This window comes from Aulonocara stuartgranti (genome assembly GCF_965226115.1).
Source record: "Aulonocara stuartgranti genome assembly, chromosome: 22".
Lineage (NCBI taxonomy): Eukaryota > Metazoa > Chordata > Actinopteri > Cichliformes > Cichlidae > Aulonocara > Aulonocara stuartgranti.
This window is the reverse complement of record NC_138957.1, coordinates 23,363,003-23,381,305: the sequence shown is the minus strand read 5'-3', so window position 1 is coordinate 23,381,305 and position 18,303 is coordinate 23,363,003. Positions and strand designations below refer to the sequence as shown.

At 41.1% G+C, this 18,303-nt stretch overlaps 2 protein-coding genes across 4 annotated transcripts; both read left to right on the top strand.

The window, feature by feature from the left end:
* The first annotated feature begins 642 nt into the window (after window positions 1-642).
* Window positions 643-4,165, top strand: LOC309699645 (zona pellucida sperm-binding protein 4-like). Its single transcript, XM_082522762.1, has 12 exons — window positions 643-886; window positions 1,113-1,433; window positions 1,514-1,629; window positions 1,709-1,955; window positions 2,022-2,144; window positions 2,229-2,401; window positions 2,921-3,018; window positions 3,150-3,295; window positions 3,397-3,574; window positions 3,650-3,785; window positions 3,951-4,025; window positions 4,095-4,165. The coding sequence occupies exons 1-12, from the start codon at window positions 742-744 to the stop codon at window positions 4,101-4,103; spliced, it is 1,767 nt and encodes a 588-aa protein (XP_082378888.1). The 5' UTR covers window positions 643-741; the 3' UTR covers window positions 4,104-4,165.
* Window positions 4,166-6,717: 2,552 nt separating this feature from the next.
* LOC309699609 (cytosolic non-specific dipeptidase-like) lies at window positions 6,718-17,615 on the top strand. Of its 3 annotated transcripts, XM_082522715.1 has the most exons (14): window positions 7,052-7,104; window positions 7,418-7,480; window positions 7,599-7,699; window positions 8,819-8,897; window positions 9,219-9,362; window positions 9,457-9,619; window positions 12,130-12,218; window positions 14,742-14,942; window positions 15,025-15,109; window positions 15,204-15,364; window positions 15,475-15,639; window positions 16,104-16,245; window positions 17,041-17,188; window positions 17,408-17,615. In XM_082522715.1, the coding sequence occupies exons 4-14, from the start codon at window positions 8,838-8,840 to the stop codon at window positions 17,472-17,474; spliced, it is 1,425 nt and encodes a 474-aa protein (XP_082378841.1). In that variant the 5' UTR covers window positions 7,052-7,104; window positions 7,418-7,480; window positions 7,599-7,699; window positions 8,819-8,837; the 3' UTR covers window positions 17,475-17,615. The 3 variants fall into 3 exon arrangements, with proteins under 3 accessions (XP_082378842.1, XP_082378841.1, XP_082378840.1); XM_082522716.1 differs by lacking the exons at window positions 7,052-7,104; window positions 7,418-7,480; window positions 7,599-7,699 and adding an exon at window positions 6,718-6,742; XM_082522714.1 differs by lacking the exons at window positions 7,418-7,480; window positions 7,599-7,699 and having other exon boundaries at window positions 7,081-7,104.
* Window positions 17,616-18,303: the final 688 nt, after the last annotated feature.

The following is an 18,303-nucleotide window of genomic DNA, read 5'->3' as shown; positions in this document are numbered from 1 at the left end:
ATAAATGATGTAATTAAGGCAAATAAAGAGGTTTTAAGGGAAGCTCGTTTTCTTCACTGGAAAAGTCAAACTTTTGGATTATTATCTTAAATTTGAGGTTTCAGTAAGAAAGTTGAGATTTTGAGATATTAACCCAACATTTGCATTTGGACTTTGCAATTTTCTTCCACAAGCTCAGACACGAATATTGTCATAGGCGGGGAAGAAACCACTTTCATCCCCGTTTCCTTATATATAAATAGAAGCTACTTTATTTAAAATATTTTGTAAGTCCAATTTTCTGGACTGCTTTAGTGCAGAGGTCATTTGATCTTTCTCAGCGCGCCCCACTAGTCCAGCTAGTCCACTTCTTAAACATGCCTGCGCCAAATTAAAACGAAAATAAACTAACATCAATCGAGAAAGATAAATTGTTGCGTTTTTTTTACATCTAAGGTTTACGGCCACCACAGAGAAACTTTAAGTGATTTAAAGATTTTTCATAGTATCTAAAAAGAAATTGCCATACCCTATATAATAAAATATTGGCCAGATTAATGTAAATTAAATGAATAATAATTAAGGTTGAAAATAAATAAATAAACAGGCGAGTTTCCTTCCCGCCTGTTTATTTATCCTTCCCGCCTGTAACGGGGCAGCAGGTGAAAAATCAGCAGCAGTCAGGTGCAATCAATTAAGCTAGAGCCAGTACTTGTAGCGGGGCGCGAGGCTTCCTGCAGCTGCATGAGAGCTTTCACGTGAATGGCTGGGTGTAGGCTCGAGCTGCTGCTAGTCCTGACTTGGACTCTGCTGCCGGTGTCCGTCCGGGGGTGGGAGCGCATAAATAAAACTGAGCTTCGCAGTTTGTATGAGCCCGGAGAAAGGGGCGAACCACATGACCCTACAGGTAAACGGCAGGGAGACGGTTGGGCAGGTGTATGTATCAGGATTGGTCACTTACGACTTGTGGCTTCTAACAGCTTGTTGCCTGACGGCTAATTCTGACAATCTAAGATATAGATTTGAGAGGAATGAACATCATGCTTATTACGCTACACTTCTAGCTTTTCCTGCCCATATGAATGGGGTTTTTACTTGTTATCAGTGACCTAACAACGACCTCTGTTGTCCAGATTACAGTAGTGGCCTTGACCAGGGTGAAGCTAAAATTCTTGAAGATGTGGTCCTTGAAGCCGAAGGTGTTGCCAGCAGTGAAAACTTTGACTCCGATGTTGACTATGTTGACTATGATGACTTGGCCGTAGATGATTCTAGACCCACGCACTATGGTGGTGGTGTGGACCGTGGGTTCCAGGTAAAATTTGAAGATGAGCCTCCAAGGAGCTGGCCAGGCAGTTGTAATCCAACTGCTGCTGATCTAGAAGTTGTTTGCAGTGAAAGTGGCTTCCAAATTACTCTGCCAACAGGACCTTTGAGTGAGGTTAAGGTGTTTGGTATGTACTTGGATTAGATTTTTAGATTTGTAATAGATTGAATTGCTCCGTCTGGTAAAACTGGCATGTACTTTCTCCAGGCTCTGGGGACAGTCTGCTGCCTATTGTTGGTGCGCCAGAAAACTGTGGTTATGAAGTGGATCCGCTGAAGAACACCTTAACTGTACCCTTCAATGGGTGCAATGTGGAGCGGCATGTAAGTTGCTTAAGAGTTTCTCCCTTGACTGTTTTGCTTAACAGGAAGTCATTAAACTTTATTTTACAATTTATTATAGGCGGATGGCTTCAGTCTACAGCTGTTGTACACCGATACACTTGGCCAGAGACGAGTGTCGACCACATCTTGCAACAAGTTTGATCCAGAAATGGTGCCACGTTCAGGTGGTGGGCCCTTGCCGTGTGTTAAACTGGTCAGAGATCCACAAGCACTGGTTCCACCACCTATGTTACCGGTTCCTCCAGTACCACAACCAGGATTGCCCCAACCAGCATTCCCTCAATCATCACCAACATTAAGACAACGTGAGTGGTTTGTAGAAGATGTTTTAACATTATTCAGATGAAATTAATTGTTTTTCCCTCTTTCAGATTGCAGCATCCCTGTGGGAGAGCAGGTGAGATGTGGTCATTATGGAATATCTGTCTCAGAATGTCGGGCCATGGGCTGTTGTGTGGATTTGCTAGCGTCTGTCTGCTACTACCCACTTGAAGGTAAGGCTAGTTTTTGACAGATGGTATAAATGTTGAATTTTTAATCCGTGAAACTTAAGTGGCTTTTTTCTATCCCTCCTGTAGAGTGCACAGTGGATCAACATTTTGTATTTGCCATTCGGTACAACTCTGCATCCATCCCTGTGGATCCTACCAGACTGATTGTTCCTGGAAATCCAGAGTGTAAACCAGCCATTGTTAACAACCAGGTCGCCATCTTTAAGTTCAAAGTTACAGAATGTGGAACCCATTCTTACGTAAGTTACCCCTCCAGCAAAGCTGTTACTTGGCAAACTTTGTAGGAATGCTTTGACTTTTTGGCGGCAACCTGGTATGTCCAAATCTGGAATAAGAATGCTTTGGTGCTTGACTTGGAGATGTTGGTATATGCTACTGCAGGACTAATTTTAATGAGCGGTCATGACCAGCTATCACCCTGATTTGCCACTGCAACAGCCTACACGTTTTGCTGCTAAATAGCAGGCAGCAGTACAGGGGGCAGTACTGCTGACAGATTGGGGGGGTTTATGCAGCTTAAACTGGAAGGATGTCTCTAGTATGACATGTCTAAAGCTTGTTGACTGTCTGAACTCTTCCATGCGCCATCTGATCTGTCAGAATCAACTTTTAATCTAAACTGTCACTGGTATGAGGTTCTCCTAAAAGTTACAAAGGTTTTGAGACTTAAGCAGACACTTGGCTTTTAACATGCTGGCTTGTATTCTTGTAAATTGCACCTCAGTAAGTAAATCATCCAATGTAACTTGTGTTGACAGGATGTTGGTGAGGTGACGATATACCTGGCTGAAGTGCAGAGTATTGTTCTTGCTCTCAATCTAAAGTATGGTGTCATTACAAGAACTGATCCACTCAGGTTAGTGTCTTGTGCTAGATTTTAATATGCAAACACAAATCTAACAGACTGAGGGGCAGGGGCACATGGTGAGCAGTATGCTGTGTTCTAGACTGGCACGTGGTATTAATGGCTTATTTGATCTCTTGTAGATTTCTGATTGAGTGCCGCTATAACAAATGGGGCACTGCTCAATCAATGGCTAGTGTTGGCTACATGGTGAAGACCCCACCTTCCAGTATGCCTTCTTCAGTCATCTCTAACAGTTTATATGGTGTCGAGTTGAGAATTGCCAAAGGTTGGGCATTGCATTGTCTTTCCAACAAACTACAGTAGACAGGCTTGACAAACTCTGCTGGTGTGAAGACTGGCTAAATGCCTTCTGTTTCATCCCAACAGATGAGACTTATTCAAGTTTCTATGACCATCACCATCAGCCCTTGCGGCTGCTCCTCGGCCGCCCTGTGTATCTTGAATTGCGCCTCAGCTCTCCTAACGCAGATGCAATAATTCTTGTGAATTACTGCCTGGCATATCCTCGTTCTGCAAAAAATGCTCTGGTGCTAATCTATGAAGGGTAAGCACGACCATAAACCTTTTAGAGCTTGAAGGTTATCTTGAACTTCTGACTGCAAGTTATGCTTGTCTGCAGGTGTGCCAATCCTCATGACCCACATGTGTCCATACTTAAAGTCAGCAATGTTCCTGGAGTGAATCATGAAAAACGCTTTATAGTGAGTGCCTTCCAGTTCATGGATCAAAGGACAAACAAGTACCTAAATGAAGAGGTGAGTTGGAGAAGTTAATGCTGGAACAGTTCCTAATTTACATGTGTTTAAAAAAAAAAAAAAAAAAAAGGTTGTCTGGGTTCTAAGCAGAACTGTTTTTAAAGTCAATGTTTGCCTTGGATATTGAAAGATTAACTTTGTTTTACTGTGTTCATTCCCTGCCAGATTTATTTCATGTGCTCTGCAGAAGTTTGTCTGCCAGCAGAAAAGAGATGTGATGAGCGGTGCTTTGATGGGAGGGTGAGTCTCTAAATCTTGGTGATAATTTGCAACTTGTTTAATGGTCTAATTAGATTCATTTTCTTCCAGGTTCAATAAGGATTTGATCTGGAAACTAACATTGTGATTTAACTAAGAAAATAAAGCCTTTTAATTCACTATGCATGGGTCTTTTGTCGTCATTAAGAACTGCAAGGTATAACTAGTGTGGACCTCAGGGTTTGGCATTTCAGATCCAGACATTGAAATGTTGTTTATTGAACTTATCAAGCACTAAAACATGACACAATTCAGTGATCAGCAATCAAAGACTGCGGTGCATGCTACACAATGGAAACATTGAGCAAACACATGAAATGAGATGATGAGAGCCTTTATTTGTCAGTTGCAGGTCTTTTGCCCACAACAGAGATGACGGACATTGCCGACCGTACATACAATACACAAACATCACATTGGAGAGACGGGTCAGGCTAGGTAGCGAGGGAAACGCATCGAAATGTGTAACACAAGGATAATACAGGAATGCACAGATATCAACACACCATAGCACAATAAACGCAGACAAGCAACATGGGAAAGAGTGCCAGTGTGTACATCTGATCTAGGACCGCTGCAATCTTTTGACTGCGCCTCCAACTGACCCGATGTCCACATCAGAGGGGAGGTAAGCATTTGAGGTGGCGTCGAATCCAGGGTAGGGAGGGTGATGAGTCAGTGAGTGCTTATCAGTATATGTCTGAGTGTCCATAGTTCAGCTGAGACGGTGTCCTTCGCCCTGCCAGGCTAAGTAAACAGTCTTCCAGCCAACCCAGGTGGCCTTGCATGGAATGGGAAGGAACAGAGTAAACAGTCGTTATCAGGGTGTTTTGTTCAGCTCAAGCCTTGTAGCTGGCGCAGAGAGGGTATCCGCATGAAGTGTGTGGGGTTTTTTTTTTTTTTTTTTTTTTAAAAAAACTATAGTGCAAACAGCTCATATATTTCAAAGCAGTTCTACAGTCCAACACTGGTCCCGTTGGAGAGCCGTGAGCTTTGCCATACTTGCGTTCTGTGATGTCATTTCTTGTGCTCAAGGAGCAGATTTCTGAGAACTCACGGCAGTGTGCCTCCCCGAGATGTCATCCAATTTTGCACCCAGAGATGTTATTCCGGGCTAGCCCTTCCGAGATGTATCCAGTCTGCAGTCAGATCTTATTCTGAGTATTCACAGCAGCCGTAGCCTCTCCAAGATCTTATCCGTGCTGACTCAATGAGCCCATTTTGAGAAACTCACACCTCTCCCATCGTTCCAATCCCAGCGGGCAGCCTTGTGGGGGTTTGAACAGCCGGTTCCGCTTTCTTAATTCTTCGATAAGTCTGGGCCAAGCCAGCTCCGATCAGCAAGAACCCTGTTACCATGGTTCCGAATAGGTAGATATCTTCAGCACTCAGGCTCACCCAAGCCCAAACTTCTCGTTGAGAAAGGGGTGTCAATTGCATTTAGGGACCAGTTGATCCAATCCATAATTCCTCTTTTAGGTTTTAGAGAACAGACGGAGTGTTCCAGGGAAAATACAAAAACAAAACAAAACACGAGACTAGACAAGGACATAAGCAGGGATGATAAGGGAGAGGAGGAAAAAGTGCGTCCGCCTCCTTCGAGAGCCAAAGAAGAAATATTGCATCTAGGTAAAATGACCATAAGTTTAGTGCAATTTCAAGTGTAGTTTGCCATCATACTGCATAATGTACTCAAAGGGAACCTGGGTCTGTCCTGGGGCCTCATTCCAGTGGGATGTGCTAGAAATGCCTGAGCTGATTCTTTTAGTCATGGAGTAGTGGGTCTGAGCCCCCCACTGATGGGTGAACCCATCAGACTCTGTCCAAAGTTTGTCTTCATCTAAAACTTGTAAAAAGCAGGGTGTGGAGGAAGAGCTGTAAAGGCGGTGTGACCTTGGTTGATTAGCACTTAAATGTGATTTGATCACAATTCACTGTGTGAAATGTGAAGCTGCACCAGTGTTGGCCTGTCGCTGTCAAGTTACTGTCAATTCCTCAGATTCTCATTGTGCCAGACTGCAAAGCCATATTGATCACACAACCGGAAAATCATCTTGCAATCCAAATAAATACTTGATACAATGCCTTATGGTTATTGCTTCAGCTGTCAGTTTAAGACTTTAAAATTACTTGTACTTTTGAATAATTGTCTTTATAGATGTATACCTGGCAGACCCTTTTGATAATTCATTGGTGACATCCAAGTGGTCCCACAAATCTAAAGGAATCTGGCTTTTATCACTGTAGCCTCCCCTTTTTCCCCAGTGGTTGATGTTGGTTTCATAACACAAATTTAAAAGCTTCCCCTCTTTGGGCCTGTCATTTACATGTGGCTGCTTGTCATTAACATGCCTTATTTTTTTTTTTAATAAAGTCCTCTTCAGAGCTTCCTGACATACACCCATCTTGCAAATCAGGTTAAAAGTATAAGCATCCATCAGTAAATGACCTAAAGCTATGTGCTGTTAACATGTAGACTACATCATTTGAGCTCCCCTATAAATTAGAAGTTTTCAGTGAGCTTGATCCATTTACAACATTGTAGGAGCCATATGAGTTGTTCCTTTTTTTGGATTAAGAGGGTTGGTTAAAAATGCACACATTGTATTGGTGCACGGGTGTGGGGCGTGACTCATGGGTGTTAGGTGATAAATGTGGTTGCACTCACCTGTTCACTGCACCTGATGTTGAGCAGAAAGGTAGGTAGGGTGAGCATGAGGGGAAACCTTCTGTTGACCGCATCTTGAGTCATTTTGATGCAAATTTTTTATTTATTTTTTTGCATGCAGCTTGAGTTTAGTTTGGTGCACTAATTTATGCCAGAGGCTGTAGTTTGGCATAGTAATTGGTGTAATGTTTGTAAGTTGCATTCGTTTGCTTGTGCAGTCTCTGCATTTGTATCATGCTTTGATCCCATGTTCTGATTTTGTATAGTGGAAAGTGGAATTAAAGGAGCAAATAGTACAGAGGTCTATCTCATGTGTTTATTGTTGCGCGTCATCTGTGTCCTCATGTTTAGCCTGCAGCGACCGTTGGTTGGAAGAGCCGCAACAATAATTTTGTAAGAAATATTATATTTGTATGAATATGCATGTAAAGTCCTTTATACAAACCAGAGGAACTGAAAGTCCGCTATACTTAAAATATTGAAAGCTTTTTTCCATGTGCCATACTGCTTAACATTGGAGTCATTTCTTAAATATTTTTCTCTTTCAACTTTATTTCGTTAACTTGAACATGCAAAGAAACAGATGTGCAACTATGTTTATGTGGTGTTGGTAGATAAAATAAAATAAAAAACAATTATTTTTTTTGTCATTTTTAACAAACGGGAAAACAATTGAGAAGTAAATGTATTTTTTTTTCCCGATGAGACGCCCGTGACGAAGCAGCTTCCGATGACCCATAATTCTTTGCGCTTTGAAGCAGTTCATATGGTGGGTTGTTGTTTCTACCCCACGAGTTGAATCGCTTTGGGTTTTCCCCCCCACAAAACAAGTAGCTTTTGTTGTTTTGCTTTTTTATTTTTTTTTTATTTTTATTTTTTTACTGCAGACCTCAGAGTTGTCCGTCGTTAGCAAATACAGGAAGTCTTTGTCAGCTGAGAAGGGCCCGGAGTCACATGTTTACATCAGCTGATCTGGAATAAAAACACAGTAAGTCTGTTTGACAAGACGGGTAGATTTTAATATTTCTCTTTGCAGTTTATAAATGACCAAAGTATTTGGCTAGATCAGCTCTCGGTCACATTAACCCAGACGGTAGATATAACGGCAATGACCCGTTACCTACCTTCCAGCATCCGCTTAGCTTAGCCAACTTAGTTTCGCTTCACTTGCCATTTTACCACCTCATTATTCGTGTTTCATAGCATGCTGTACAAAACCCGCTGGTACCAAGCCGAAAAAGGTTATATCCGCTTTAAAAAAAAAAAAAGAACTATATTAACTATTACATCTAAGTCTCTGTGCCTATTTTGCATGGAAATATTCAGATATATGGTCTAGAGGAGTGGTCGTGCAACAACAAGGGCGAGTCCAAATTTCAGTGCACACCTGTGGAAAGTAACCTCCGTGTGTGCTGAAGTTTTCATGACCTTCTTTCAGTTTCTCACTCAGTACGAAACGGTTTAATTGTTGTTTATGGCTTTCTTCACACAATTAGTGATCTTTTCACGTCTACACATGTTATCAACCATAGTCTACCTAACTGTTGTTTTAATACTAATAAATAATAAACTATTATCTTTTGTGCAGCTCGATTATGTTTGGTCGCCACACAACTCTAAGCTGTTAAGACATGAGATGATATTTTCTATGATAAGTACATTTAGTTTAAACAGTACTTTAAATGCAGTTACTCAGCGAGTGAGGCATTTTACAGTAAAGTTCAACTACCTTAATTAATTTACTGCATCAGCATGTGGCTTTTAGGTTATCTGATAAGTGTAGAAGCAGGGACCAGAAGGCACAGAACTGAGCATTATCCTTTACTGTGTCAGTTGTTGTAACTTTGTACTATGAGCCTCACATTTCTTGACATTTTCTTGCTGTTTTGTTCTGAAAGCCTGGTGTTAAAGTGCTGATCAGCTGCAGCTGTAGATCTGAGAAATTATGATGTGAAACAAGCTTAAGTCTCATGACCTAATGTGCAGGATGGGAGCTGCAAATTCAGCAGCAGTCAGCAAATTTGCAGGAAGGCGTGGTCTTTGTGCTCTCATAAGATTGCACAAACCCAGAGGTGGACTCACACCAGTCTGCTTGTTTAACCCTCAGATCCCATTGCTGGCACAAAATGTCTCATCTCACAGAACTTTTCAAGTATGTGGACGACCACCAGGACCTGTATGTGCAGGTAAGATTACTCAGGAAAAATATAATAGTTATGCTGGACTCAATGTAAGACCTCTTGGCTGTTTAATCATTGTATGGTTGTCATTTGATTTAATAATTTATTGAGCTAACTTTAAACTGGACAGCATTGTAACTCATTCACTTAAGCTGGCGCTATAGTAGATGCCAACTGTAAAACCAGATATTATAACTGCTGCTTTAGTCAAATTTTGTAGAAGGTCTGATGTCCTAAGAATAACTCATTGTGGCTCTTTTTTGAGCATGACGAAAGTGCCTAAAACACCTATTTTAATTTAAATCCCTTTTTCATAATTGTCCTCAGCGCCTGGCTGAGTGGGTGGGTGTCCAGAGTGTGTCTGCTTGGCCTGAGAAGCGCGGGGAGATCAAAAAAATGATGGAGATGGCAGCCAAGGACATCGAGAGGCTGGGAGGGACTGTGGAGTTGGTGGACGTTGGCAAGCAGAAGGTCTTGCACTGGTTACATTTCTTAATGCATTAATGATTTGTATATTGCATTATCTTTTCTACTTAAATTTCACCATAAATCATTATTCATGCAGCTTCCCTCAGGAGAGGAGATCCCCCTGCCTCCTATCATTCTGGGGCAGTTAGGATCAGACCCAGCCAAGAAGACGGTGTGTATTTACGGGCACCTTGATGTTCAGCCAGCAAACATCGATGATGGCTGGGACACAGAGCCTTTCACTCTGGTGGAGAAAGACGGTAAGAGGAGAATACTTTTGGCCTGCGTCCTGCACAAAACAACCCTGGAGCTGTTTCTGAGCTGGAAAGTTATGCGAGTAACTGAAGTCAGCTGGAACGCGCTTTGGGCTTGTAAAAATAGATGAAAATGAAAACTTTAAGGCTACTGTATCCAGCTGTTTGTAAGTTACACCGGGTAGTTTTTGGTTTAGCAAAGTTATAATATCAAATATGACTGAAAAATGAGCTACCGTACTGTCCTGTAGATAGAATAGATGGCAAAACTAAAAGAAGACGAACTAATTTTCTAAGATGAATAAAGCTGGTCAATTACTATGAAAACAACAAAATAATGAGGACAGAGCGTTTTAGTGGTCTTAAATGAACAGATTACAGAAAACAAATCCAGTCAGCAGGTAGGTAGTGCAAGATGAGAATGCTATATGGCACTATAACTAAGAGAAAGCGTGCCATGCTAAACTATGTAGACTACGAATGTGTCTGACATGCAAAGATGAGTAACACAAAACAAGTCACAGGATTGTCTTGGGAGCTTGAAAAAACAAGGCAGTTGGCCTTCTTTAAGTTTGCAAAGGCATTTCACCTCTCATCCAAGAGGCTCCTTCAGTTCTAAAAACAAATGGTTGTGTCCCAGGTATTTAACCCTTAGTTGGCGTTATTCCCTTTCAAGATGGCCCTGAGACGCGTTGATCATGTCATCACCTGATATGAGGGCTCACCTTGGCTCATGTCATTACAATCACTTGGTCATTAAACCATCGTTGGAACAAAAGTGGTGGATTACAGCACCAGCTGTCACCCACCTCCAGTGCAGGCCTGAGACCCGATCCCAGGCGCTTCAACCCACATTCACACCTGGCCTTAGGCGATCTCAACAGGCCTCATCGTGGTGTATGGCAGGGGTGGTGCAAGGACAGGGGTCATCTCGCGACAACATCAATAACATCAAACTCTCTCTTTGGTGTTTAGATTGGTTGAACTATATTTGAATGTTCTTCAAGCTTTAATCAGCTTTCTGCTTGCAGTAACAGCTAGCAACATGTTTCCAAAGTCCAGCCTATTTAGCTCATCTTTTGTTAGAGCTGCAGTCTTATCGCCAGTCTTCTCAGGCCAAGTTGAACCCATAAAGTTGTTATTATTAGAAGCTTTTGGAACAGACTCGGCTTGTGAAAAGGCAAAATGGCTCAAGTGAGGCGTTCTTTAGATGTTCTGTGTGTTGTATTATTACGACATATATCTGGATTTAAACAGACATGGATGAATGTTAAAGAGCTTTTTGCTTCCTTAAAGTTCTGGTTTGTTGGACTCGGCATGCGTGATCTTGTGCGTTTTGAGTCAGCTGACACAAAATGCCACATCCTCTTCCCGTTGTCTCATTCCTGCCTGCTCAGCTGTGTTAGTGCTGATAATGTCACATTTTACAAAAACTTGCTGCAGACCTTTTTTTAAAAAAAACCATGAACAAGGGTTTCATATTGTTACACATAACTAGGGATGGGTATCGTTTAGGTTTTATCTGATACCGGTGCCAAATCGGTACTTTTGAAACGGTCCCGGTGCTCAAACGGTGTTCAAACCGGTGCTTAAAGACTGGAGAACACACAATTGGTCCAAAAACCTCTTATATTCAGCTGGTTTTTTGTAAAAAGATAACAATGTTAGCCTTTTCTGCAGCTATGGGGCATATATGGTATCACTCTTAGCTGGAAGCAGTGCTTAAACAATGGAAAAAAATACAAACTTTGTCCAAAAACCTCTCATGTTTAGCTGTTTCCCTCTTTTTCTTTGGTCATTTTAGCCTTTTTGGCCAGGGTGAAGGGAGTATCTGCCATCAACCAAGAAGACAGCCGCATGTAGCTATGATGATGTTTGCTAGTTCACCTTACATGCATTAATGTAATAACGTGGTTAGCCTACTCAACGTAAATTACACACAAACAACATTAAGCTACTCACGCAGAGAAGAACGGCTGCTGCTGCCATCAAATACGGCGCATTTCTCTGCTTTTAAAAAAAACAAAAACGCTACGCGTTGCCAGGTGTTTCATCGGATTTGAGGTGTTACCTCCTTTGACAGTATCACAGTATCAGCTTAAAGCACTTGTTGCAGGCTGCTGAGTTTGCATATTTTGCTGTGAAGTACAGCCAGACTTTTGACCGCTTCGCCTTGGACATTTTTAATCTGTAGCTCTGCATAAAAGAACGTACGTACCTAGCCCCGCCTACTATCCTCGGAAACGTAAAATGATTGGCTAGAAGTGTATCACAGCTCAGGAAAAAAAAGCACCGAAATAAAGCACCGAAATGTGCGCTGCTTTTCGGTCTGGTTACTACCGTTTATGTCAGAACCGGTACCCATCCCTACACATAACCTTAGTCATGATTTAAACAAGCTTAAAATGGGGCACTGTCATCTGCTGACTATGTAATAAACATAACCTTAGTGTCATTTGTCAACTCCACTATCTTCTCATTAGAACCTTGAAACTGAAATAGTTTTATTTTTGTAGGTAAGCTCTATGGACGAGGATCTACTGATGACAAGGGTCCAGTGTTGGCCTGGTTTAACTGCATTGAAGCGTATCAGAAGATCGGAAAGGTACAGTTACTGCCAACAAAAGGTGTTTCAAGTTCAGATAGTTGAAAGATGATATGATATTTTAGTGTTTCTTAAAAAAAAAATCCCTGTTTGAACAGTGACTTGAAACGCTTGAAATTACTGACAGGAGTATATTGAGGTGTGATGGTTTATTTCAGAATCTGTAAACGTACACTGCTACTTAGAATATTATTAAGGTTTTGTTTTTTTTTTCTTTGTACAGTGATGATAAAGCAGAATAGCTACTATATAGCACTGTATTCTAAAATGATATGTGGGTCATTCATATCACACATAAGATTAATTATATGCTTAGTTTGGACTCATGCTCAGTTTTATTATTAAAACTTATTGTGAGAAATGTAAAACCTGTGTAATAATAAGTATTAGGAAGTGTATTTTTGGGTTATGTAGGTTGTATTTGATTTATTAATGTGCATAATTAGAAATAAGGTGATTTAAAAACAAAGCCTTGCAACATGGAACAGCTAAGTACATGGCTGCATTTCCAAACTGATTAATCGTCATTCTTAGAAATGGATTATCTCTGTTAAAGTACACCACTGATTTGCAGATCACTTGTTGATTGCTTCAGAGCTGTCAGCAGTAAATGTCTTGGTCAAAGGTCCCGGGGTAGGATTGTCGTACAGGAATCACTTAATGTTTATGATAGGTTTGTAGCATAAACCTATTCGCTGGAGCGTTAAGGACAATTTAATTACACAGCAAAGCAAGACACGAGTAGGCAAAGTTCTTTATGTTTCTCGTGCACGGGAGAGAACTGGACAAACACCGTCCCTTCGCTTGACCCCATTTGCTCTCGTCCGCTCCCCCGTAACACTGCTCTTTTATTGAGGTTACATGAATATACCGTATTTCCCGGACTACAAAGCGCACCTGAATATTAGCCGCACAAGCTAAAATCAGGGGAAAATCCTGTTTTGTACATACATTAGCAGCACCTGACTAAAAGCCGCAGGTGTTTCAATGTTGACTTATCATATGTAAGAGAATATGCACAAAGGGAATTGTCAGGAAAGAGACGGCTGTTTGGAGACACACCCCTTTTATTAATATTTTGAAAAACAAGTTATGGGTACATATTTGCACATGTAGTACATAACAGTAACCTACAGCACACCAGAAAAATAGATTCGGCCTACCTTTTAGGCTCAGGTGCAGTGACACGGCTTTAACAAGAAGAAAAGTCAGTCATTCACCATCTTTCTCTTCTTCCTGCGCTCTAAAACCACCAAAGTCCTCTTCTCCAGTGTCGGATACAAACAGGCTCAGGATGGCTTCGTCATCCACTCTCCGCTTCTCTCCTTCGTTGTCACTTTCAAAACCAAAGAAATCCTCGTTGTCAGTGTCAGAGTCGAACACCCTCAGAAGGGCCGTGGCGGTGTCCTCCTCTCCATCATGCAGCAGTCCAGCCCTTCAAAATCCGTTGGTGATCGTGGATGTTTTCGCACTTTTCCACGCTGTCAGAATCCACCGGTGGAGTTGGGCATAACTTGCTTTTCGCAAGTTTATCGCCGCTCGTCATCCACGCCTCCCGCTGAATGCGTAGCGCTACTTTGAAGTTTGTTTTTCGCGCTACTTCGTACGGCACTACGTTGCCTGGCGGACGGACATGTGACTAACATACCACTCTTGAACCCCGATCCTTCCGCCAGGCAACGTAGTGCCGTACAACAGCGGAACAAACAAAACAAATCGTCTTACGATATGACAAAAATCATGGACAATCCATAGAAAAGCCGCACCTGACTAAAAGCCGCAGGGTTCAAAGCTTGTGCAAAAAGTAGCGGCTTATAGCCCGACAATTACGGTACATAGGTGCATTAACATATGACGTCTACATACACACAAAGAGTACCTTGCCTGTGCGTTTTGTAAGCGTGCGTGTGTGTGGTGTCAGAGTGTGACCCCATAAATGACTTCCCTAAACCTGCTGGTCTGGAAGTCCAGTAGTTCATCTAAACAAAAGGCACTTAGACTAAAACTGACATAGCTACGTTTATCCTACCACAAATCAATAAAAGAAGGTAGACCTCTCCCATGCTCCCAGGATGTGGGTGTGAATGCCAGAACACTCAGAACACTTTGCAGACTCCTAAGGATCACACATCCTATCACTACACAATTGATTATACACCTCTAAGCATATATGGTTAAATATTTCTAAGCATAAATGACAATCAACAATATAAACCTAACAGTTTAAACTGAAGCACATCGTCTTTGCTTTTTCCTGAATTGTACTGGACTGTACTTTAAAGCGTTAAAGGAAAGTTCTCGCGTAGCAAAGACTGGAGATAAAAGATCAACAGTCAGCATGTGCAGGGAGTCCAAATTAAAAATATGAGATTACTCAAGTATTTTGTCTTTAGAAAATGAAAAAAACTAATTCACAATGAGCCTGAATTTAAACTTGAGCCAGTGACCAAATTGTAGTCTTCTGATTTTTTTTTTTTTATTTATTTATTTTTTCTTTCTTATGCATCTCTCTTCTTGTTGCAGGACCTTCCCATCAACATCAAATTCTGCTTCGAGGGGATGGAAGAATCTGGATCTGAGGGTCTGGATGATCTTGTGTTTTCTAGAAAGGACACTTTCTTTAAAGACGTGGACTACGTCTGCATCTCTGACAACTACTGGCTGGGCAAGAACAAACCCTGCATCACCTACGGTCTGAGAGGAATCTGCTATTTCTTCCTTGAGGTGAAGTCCTGTTGGATTATTGTTGGTGGGGAGAGACACAAGCTGTGTATTTTAAAATAATGTTTTACATTCCAACCTCAAGGTGGAGTGTGGTGGGAAGGACTTGCACTCAGGGGTGTTTGGTGGCTCTGTTCATGAGGCCATGACCGACCTCATCGCACTTATGGGCAAGTGAAGCTGATAATTGTGATTTTTGGTCTCACCGACCTTATTTTACAGCAGTTTAGAGTTTTAATCATGTGTTTGTGACTTCCTGCACAGGCTCCCTGGTTGACAAAAGGGGTAAGATTTTGGTTCCTGGGATCTATGACAGTGTGGCGCCTCTGACAGCAGAGGAGCAAAAGCTGTACGAGAAGATCGACTTTGACTTGGATGAGTACTGTAAAGATGTGGGGGTTGACCAGCTGCTGCATGACACAAAGGCAAAGAAATTATTTATGTTGTTCGCATCACTCATTGGTGGAAATGTGCTGTATAATTTTGGGTCATTCACACTTTTTGAACCTATTGTTCTTTATTTCTTCCACCATAGGAGCAAATCCTCATGCACCGTTGGAGATATCCTTCTCTTTCCCTTCATGGTATTGAGGGGGCTTTCTCTGAAGCAGGAGCCAAGACGGTTATTCCTCGCAAGGTCATCGGCAAGTTTTCCATCCGCCTTGTGCCTGACATGGACCCTAGAGATGTGGAGAAGCAGGTAAACACTGTGATAGGTAACAATGATGGCATATAGCACTCACCTAAATAATGTAGCAGAAGTCGCTCTGTATCTCTGCCACTTATTGGTAATTTGTTGCTCAGGTGATTTGCTCAGCCATGCATTGTTTTTTTTTTTTTTTTTTTTTTTTAAAGGAGTGTGTAAAAGAAATTGCAGTGTATGAAAATGAGAAATATTATGAATATATTAAATTATGAAGTAAAAAAAAAAGTGGAGTGATTTAATTTGAATGAAGGTAACTTTATTTAGACAGAAAACCAATGTCACAGGTCATAAAATACACAGGAATTATAATATACCTGCATAAAATTAGGAAAACCAATCAATCAAGTCAGTTTCTTTTGCCTCACCTAATACAGTTCAACCCTTTGCACTCATAGTGAGCACCAGGTTGTTTCTGCATAAAAGCTTCAACAAGTCTAAGTTATCTTCCCCTCTTCAAGGTCGTCGATCATCTGCAGAAGAAGTTTGCTGAACTGGGAAGCCCCAATAAACTGAAAGTGAACATGGGCCACGGGGCAAAAGCCTGGGTCTCAGACTTCAACCACCCACACTACATGGCAGGGAGAAAGGCCATGAAGACAGGTACAAGGACTTAATGATAAAAGCTGTTAGATCAAAGAGGGAGTTCACTCAATCTCACGCATTTCTGTTATCTTGATACAAAGTCTAAATCAGTTCTGTGTTTATTGTATTACAAAAGTGTAAAACACTTTCTCCTGCTATAATACAACTGACTTTCTTACAGTTTACATTGCAATGCTTTTTCTTTAAGAGAAATCAAATATTTTTGTCATGTTTCAGTTCCTGTCCTCGGGCAGATGTTTCAGGACATTAAAAACAAAGACAAGCAAATTTATTATCCAAAAGCCTTGTACATATTGTGGCGAGCTCAGACAAGGAGGAGACAGAGACCTGCTATTCCTGCCTTAGCCGAAATGCTAAGCTACAGGGAGGACAGCCTTTTATTACGAACGCCCATTCACACACCACAGCAGTGAGAGGTGGTAAACGGGCACAGCCGTCTAACTCACGGTGCTCCGCTAGCCACACAGAACACACAGCAGCATTAATGTTACACACTAACACAAAAATGGTGAATCAACACCTGATAACTCTAACTGCTGTTATAACACTAAAACTTAGAACACGTTAACAGCAGCTATACAGCAAAGTCCATAAGTTCTTGGGCCAGTGGCCCCTCCCATAGACCAATGAAATATCTTTATAAGCTTTTCTGTTATATGCATATTTTTGTGGACGTTTTTCATGTATTTTCACTGATAGGATTATACCCAGTTTAATGTGAAAACAAAATATTATTATTATTAAAATTGTTATTGCTTTTTGCCTTGTTTTTTCCTCCTCGTTGTGCTGTAGTCTTCGGGGTCGAGCCTGATCTGACTCGCGAGGGTGGCAGCATCCCAGTCACCCTGACCTTCCAGGAGGCCACAGGCCGTAATGTCATGCTGCTTCCTGTAGGGTCCTCTGATGATGGAGCTCACTCTCAGAATGAAAAGATCAACAGGTTGGTCACAGCTCACACCGTTTCACTTCTTTTGAAATGTGGAACAAGTAGGAACTATTGATAAAATAGATGAAATATTGCAGTAAAAGAAGAGGATCATGTTTGTCATCTCCAGATTATTTCTGTGCTTAACTTAATGACAGGTAAAGTGAGTTTTTTTTTTTTTTTTTTTTTTTTTAATTATAAACAGTTGTCATTGCTTAATTTCTCCATTTTCAGATCAAACTACATTCAGGGAGTCAAGCTGCTGGGAGCATACTTCCATGAGGTCTCTCTGCTGGAGTGATTTGATGGTGTCTCATAATGACAGGTGTAATATATGCTCATCCTTCATTTCAGTACATAAACTTAACCTAAACTGTAATTACCTTTCACAATGAATGGTTTTACACACCCTGCTGATAATAAAAGTGTTTTTCGTACTTTGTTTGAATTGTCCTCTTTTGTCTTTGTTCTTTTCATGATGTAACAGGATTTACTTTTGATGCAGTGCACCGCTTAGCATGTGGGTCATAACTCACAATAATACTGCCAGGTCTCTCTTGGAAATGAGATTTTTAATCTCAATAAGATTTTTACCTGGATAAATAAAGGACTAATAAAAAAAGAAATAAAATAATGTTGGTAAGCTTAATTTAGAAGCTGTCAAATGTGTTTGAGGCATCAGTGACAGCAGCATGACCAAATGCTGTTATTGTATTAGTGTTTTCCACATCACAGCGTTAAAAAAGTACAATCAGTCAATTTGAATGTGTCGATATATGTAGAAGCTTTCCCAATGTTAACAGTTGTGAATGTCCAGTTCTACAAATGACTATGCTTGTTATATGTAACCGGTCCAATCAGCCCTTTTATTCTGTGATTTCTGACATTACTTGTCTTTATGTTACTTTAGGAAAGATAAATCAGGGTGAGTTTATATCACAAACTTAGTTAATGCCATTTCCTGAGAGAAGGATGAAAATACCACCAGGTATTCTGATAGCAGTCCATGGTGATAATCAAAAGGTGTAATGAAGCTACCTACCACTATTTATTCTTTTACTATACGCTATTATTTTTGCTAGTTCATAACCCAGCCATGGGGGCTTCCAATAAACCAGTGTACTTTTAGT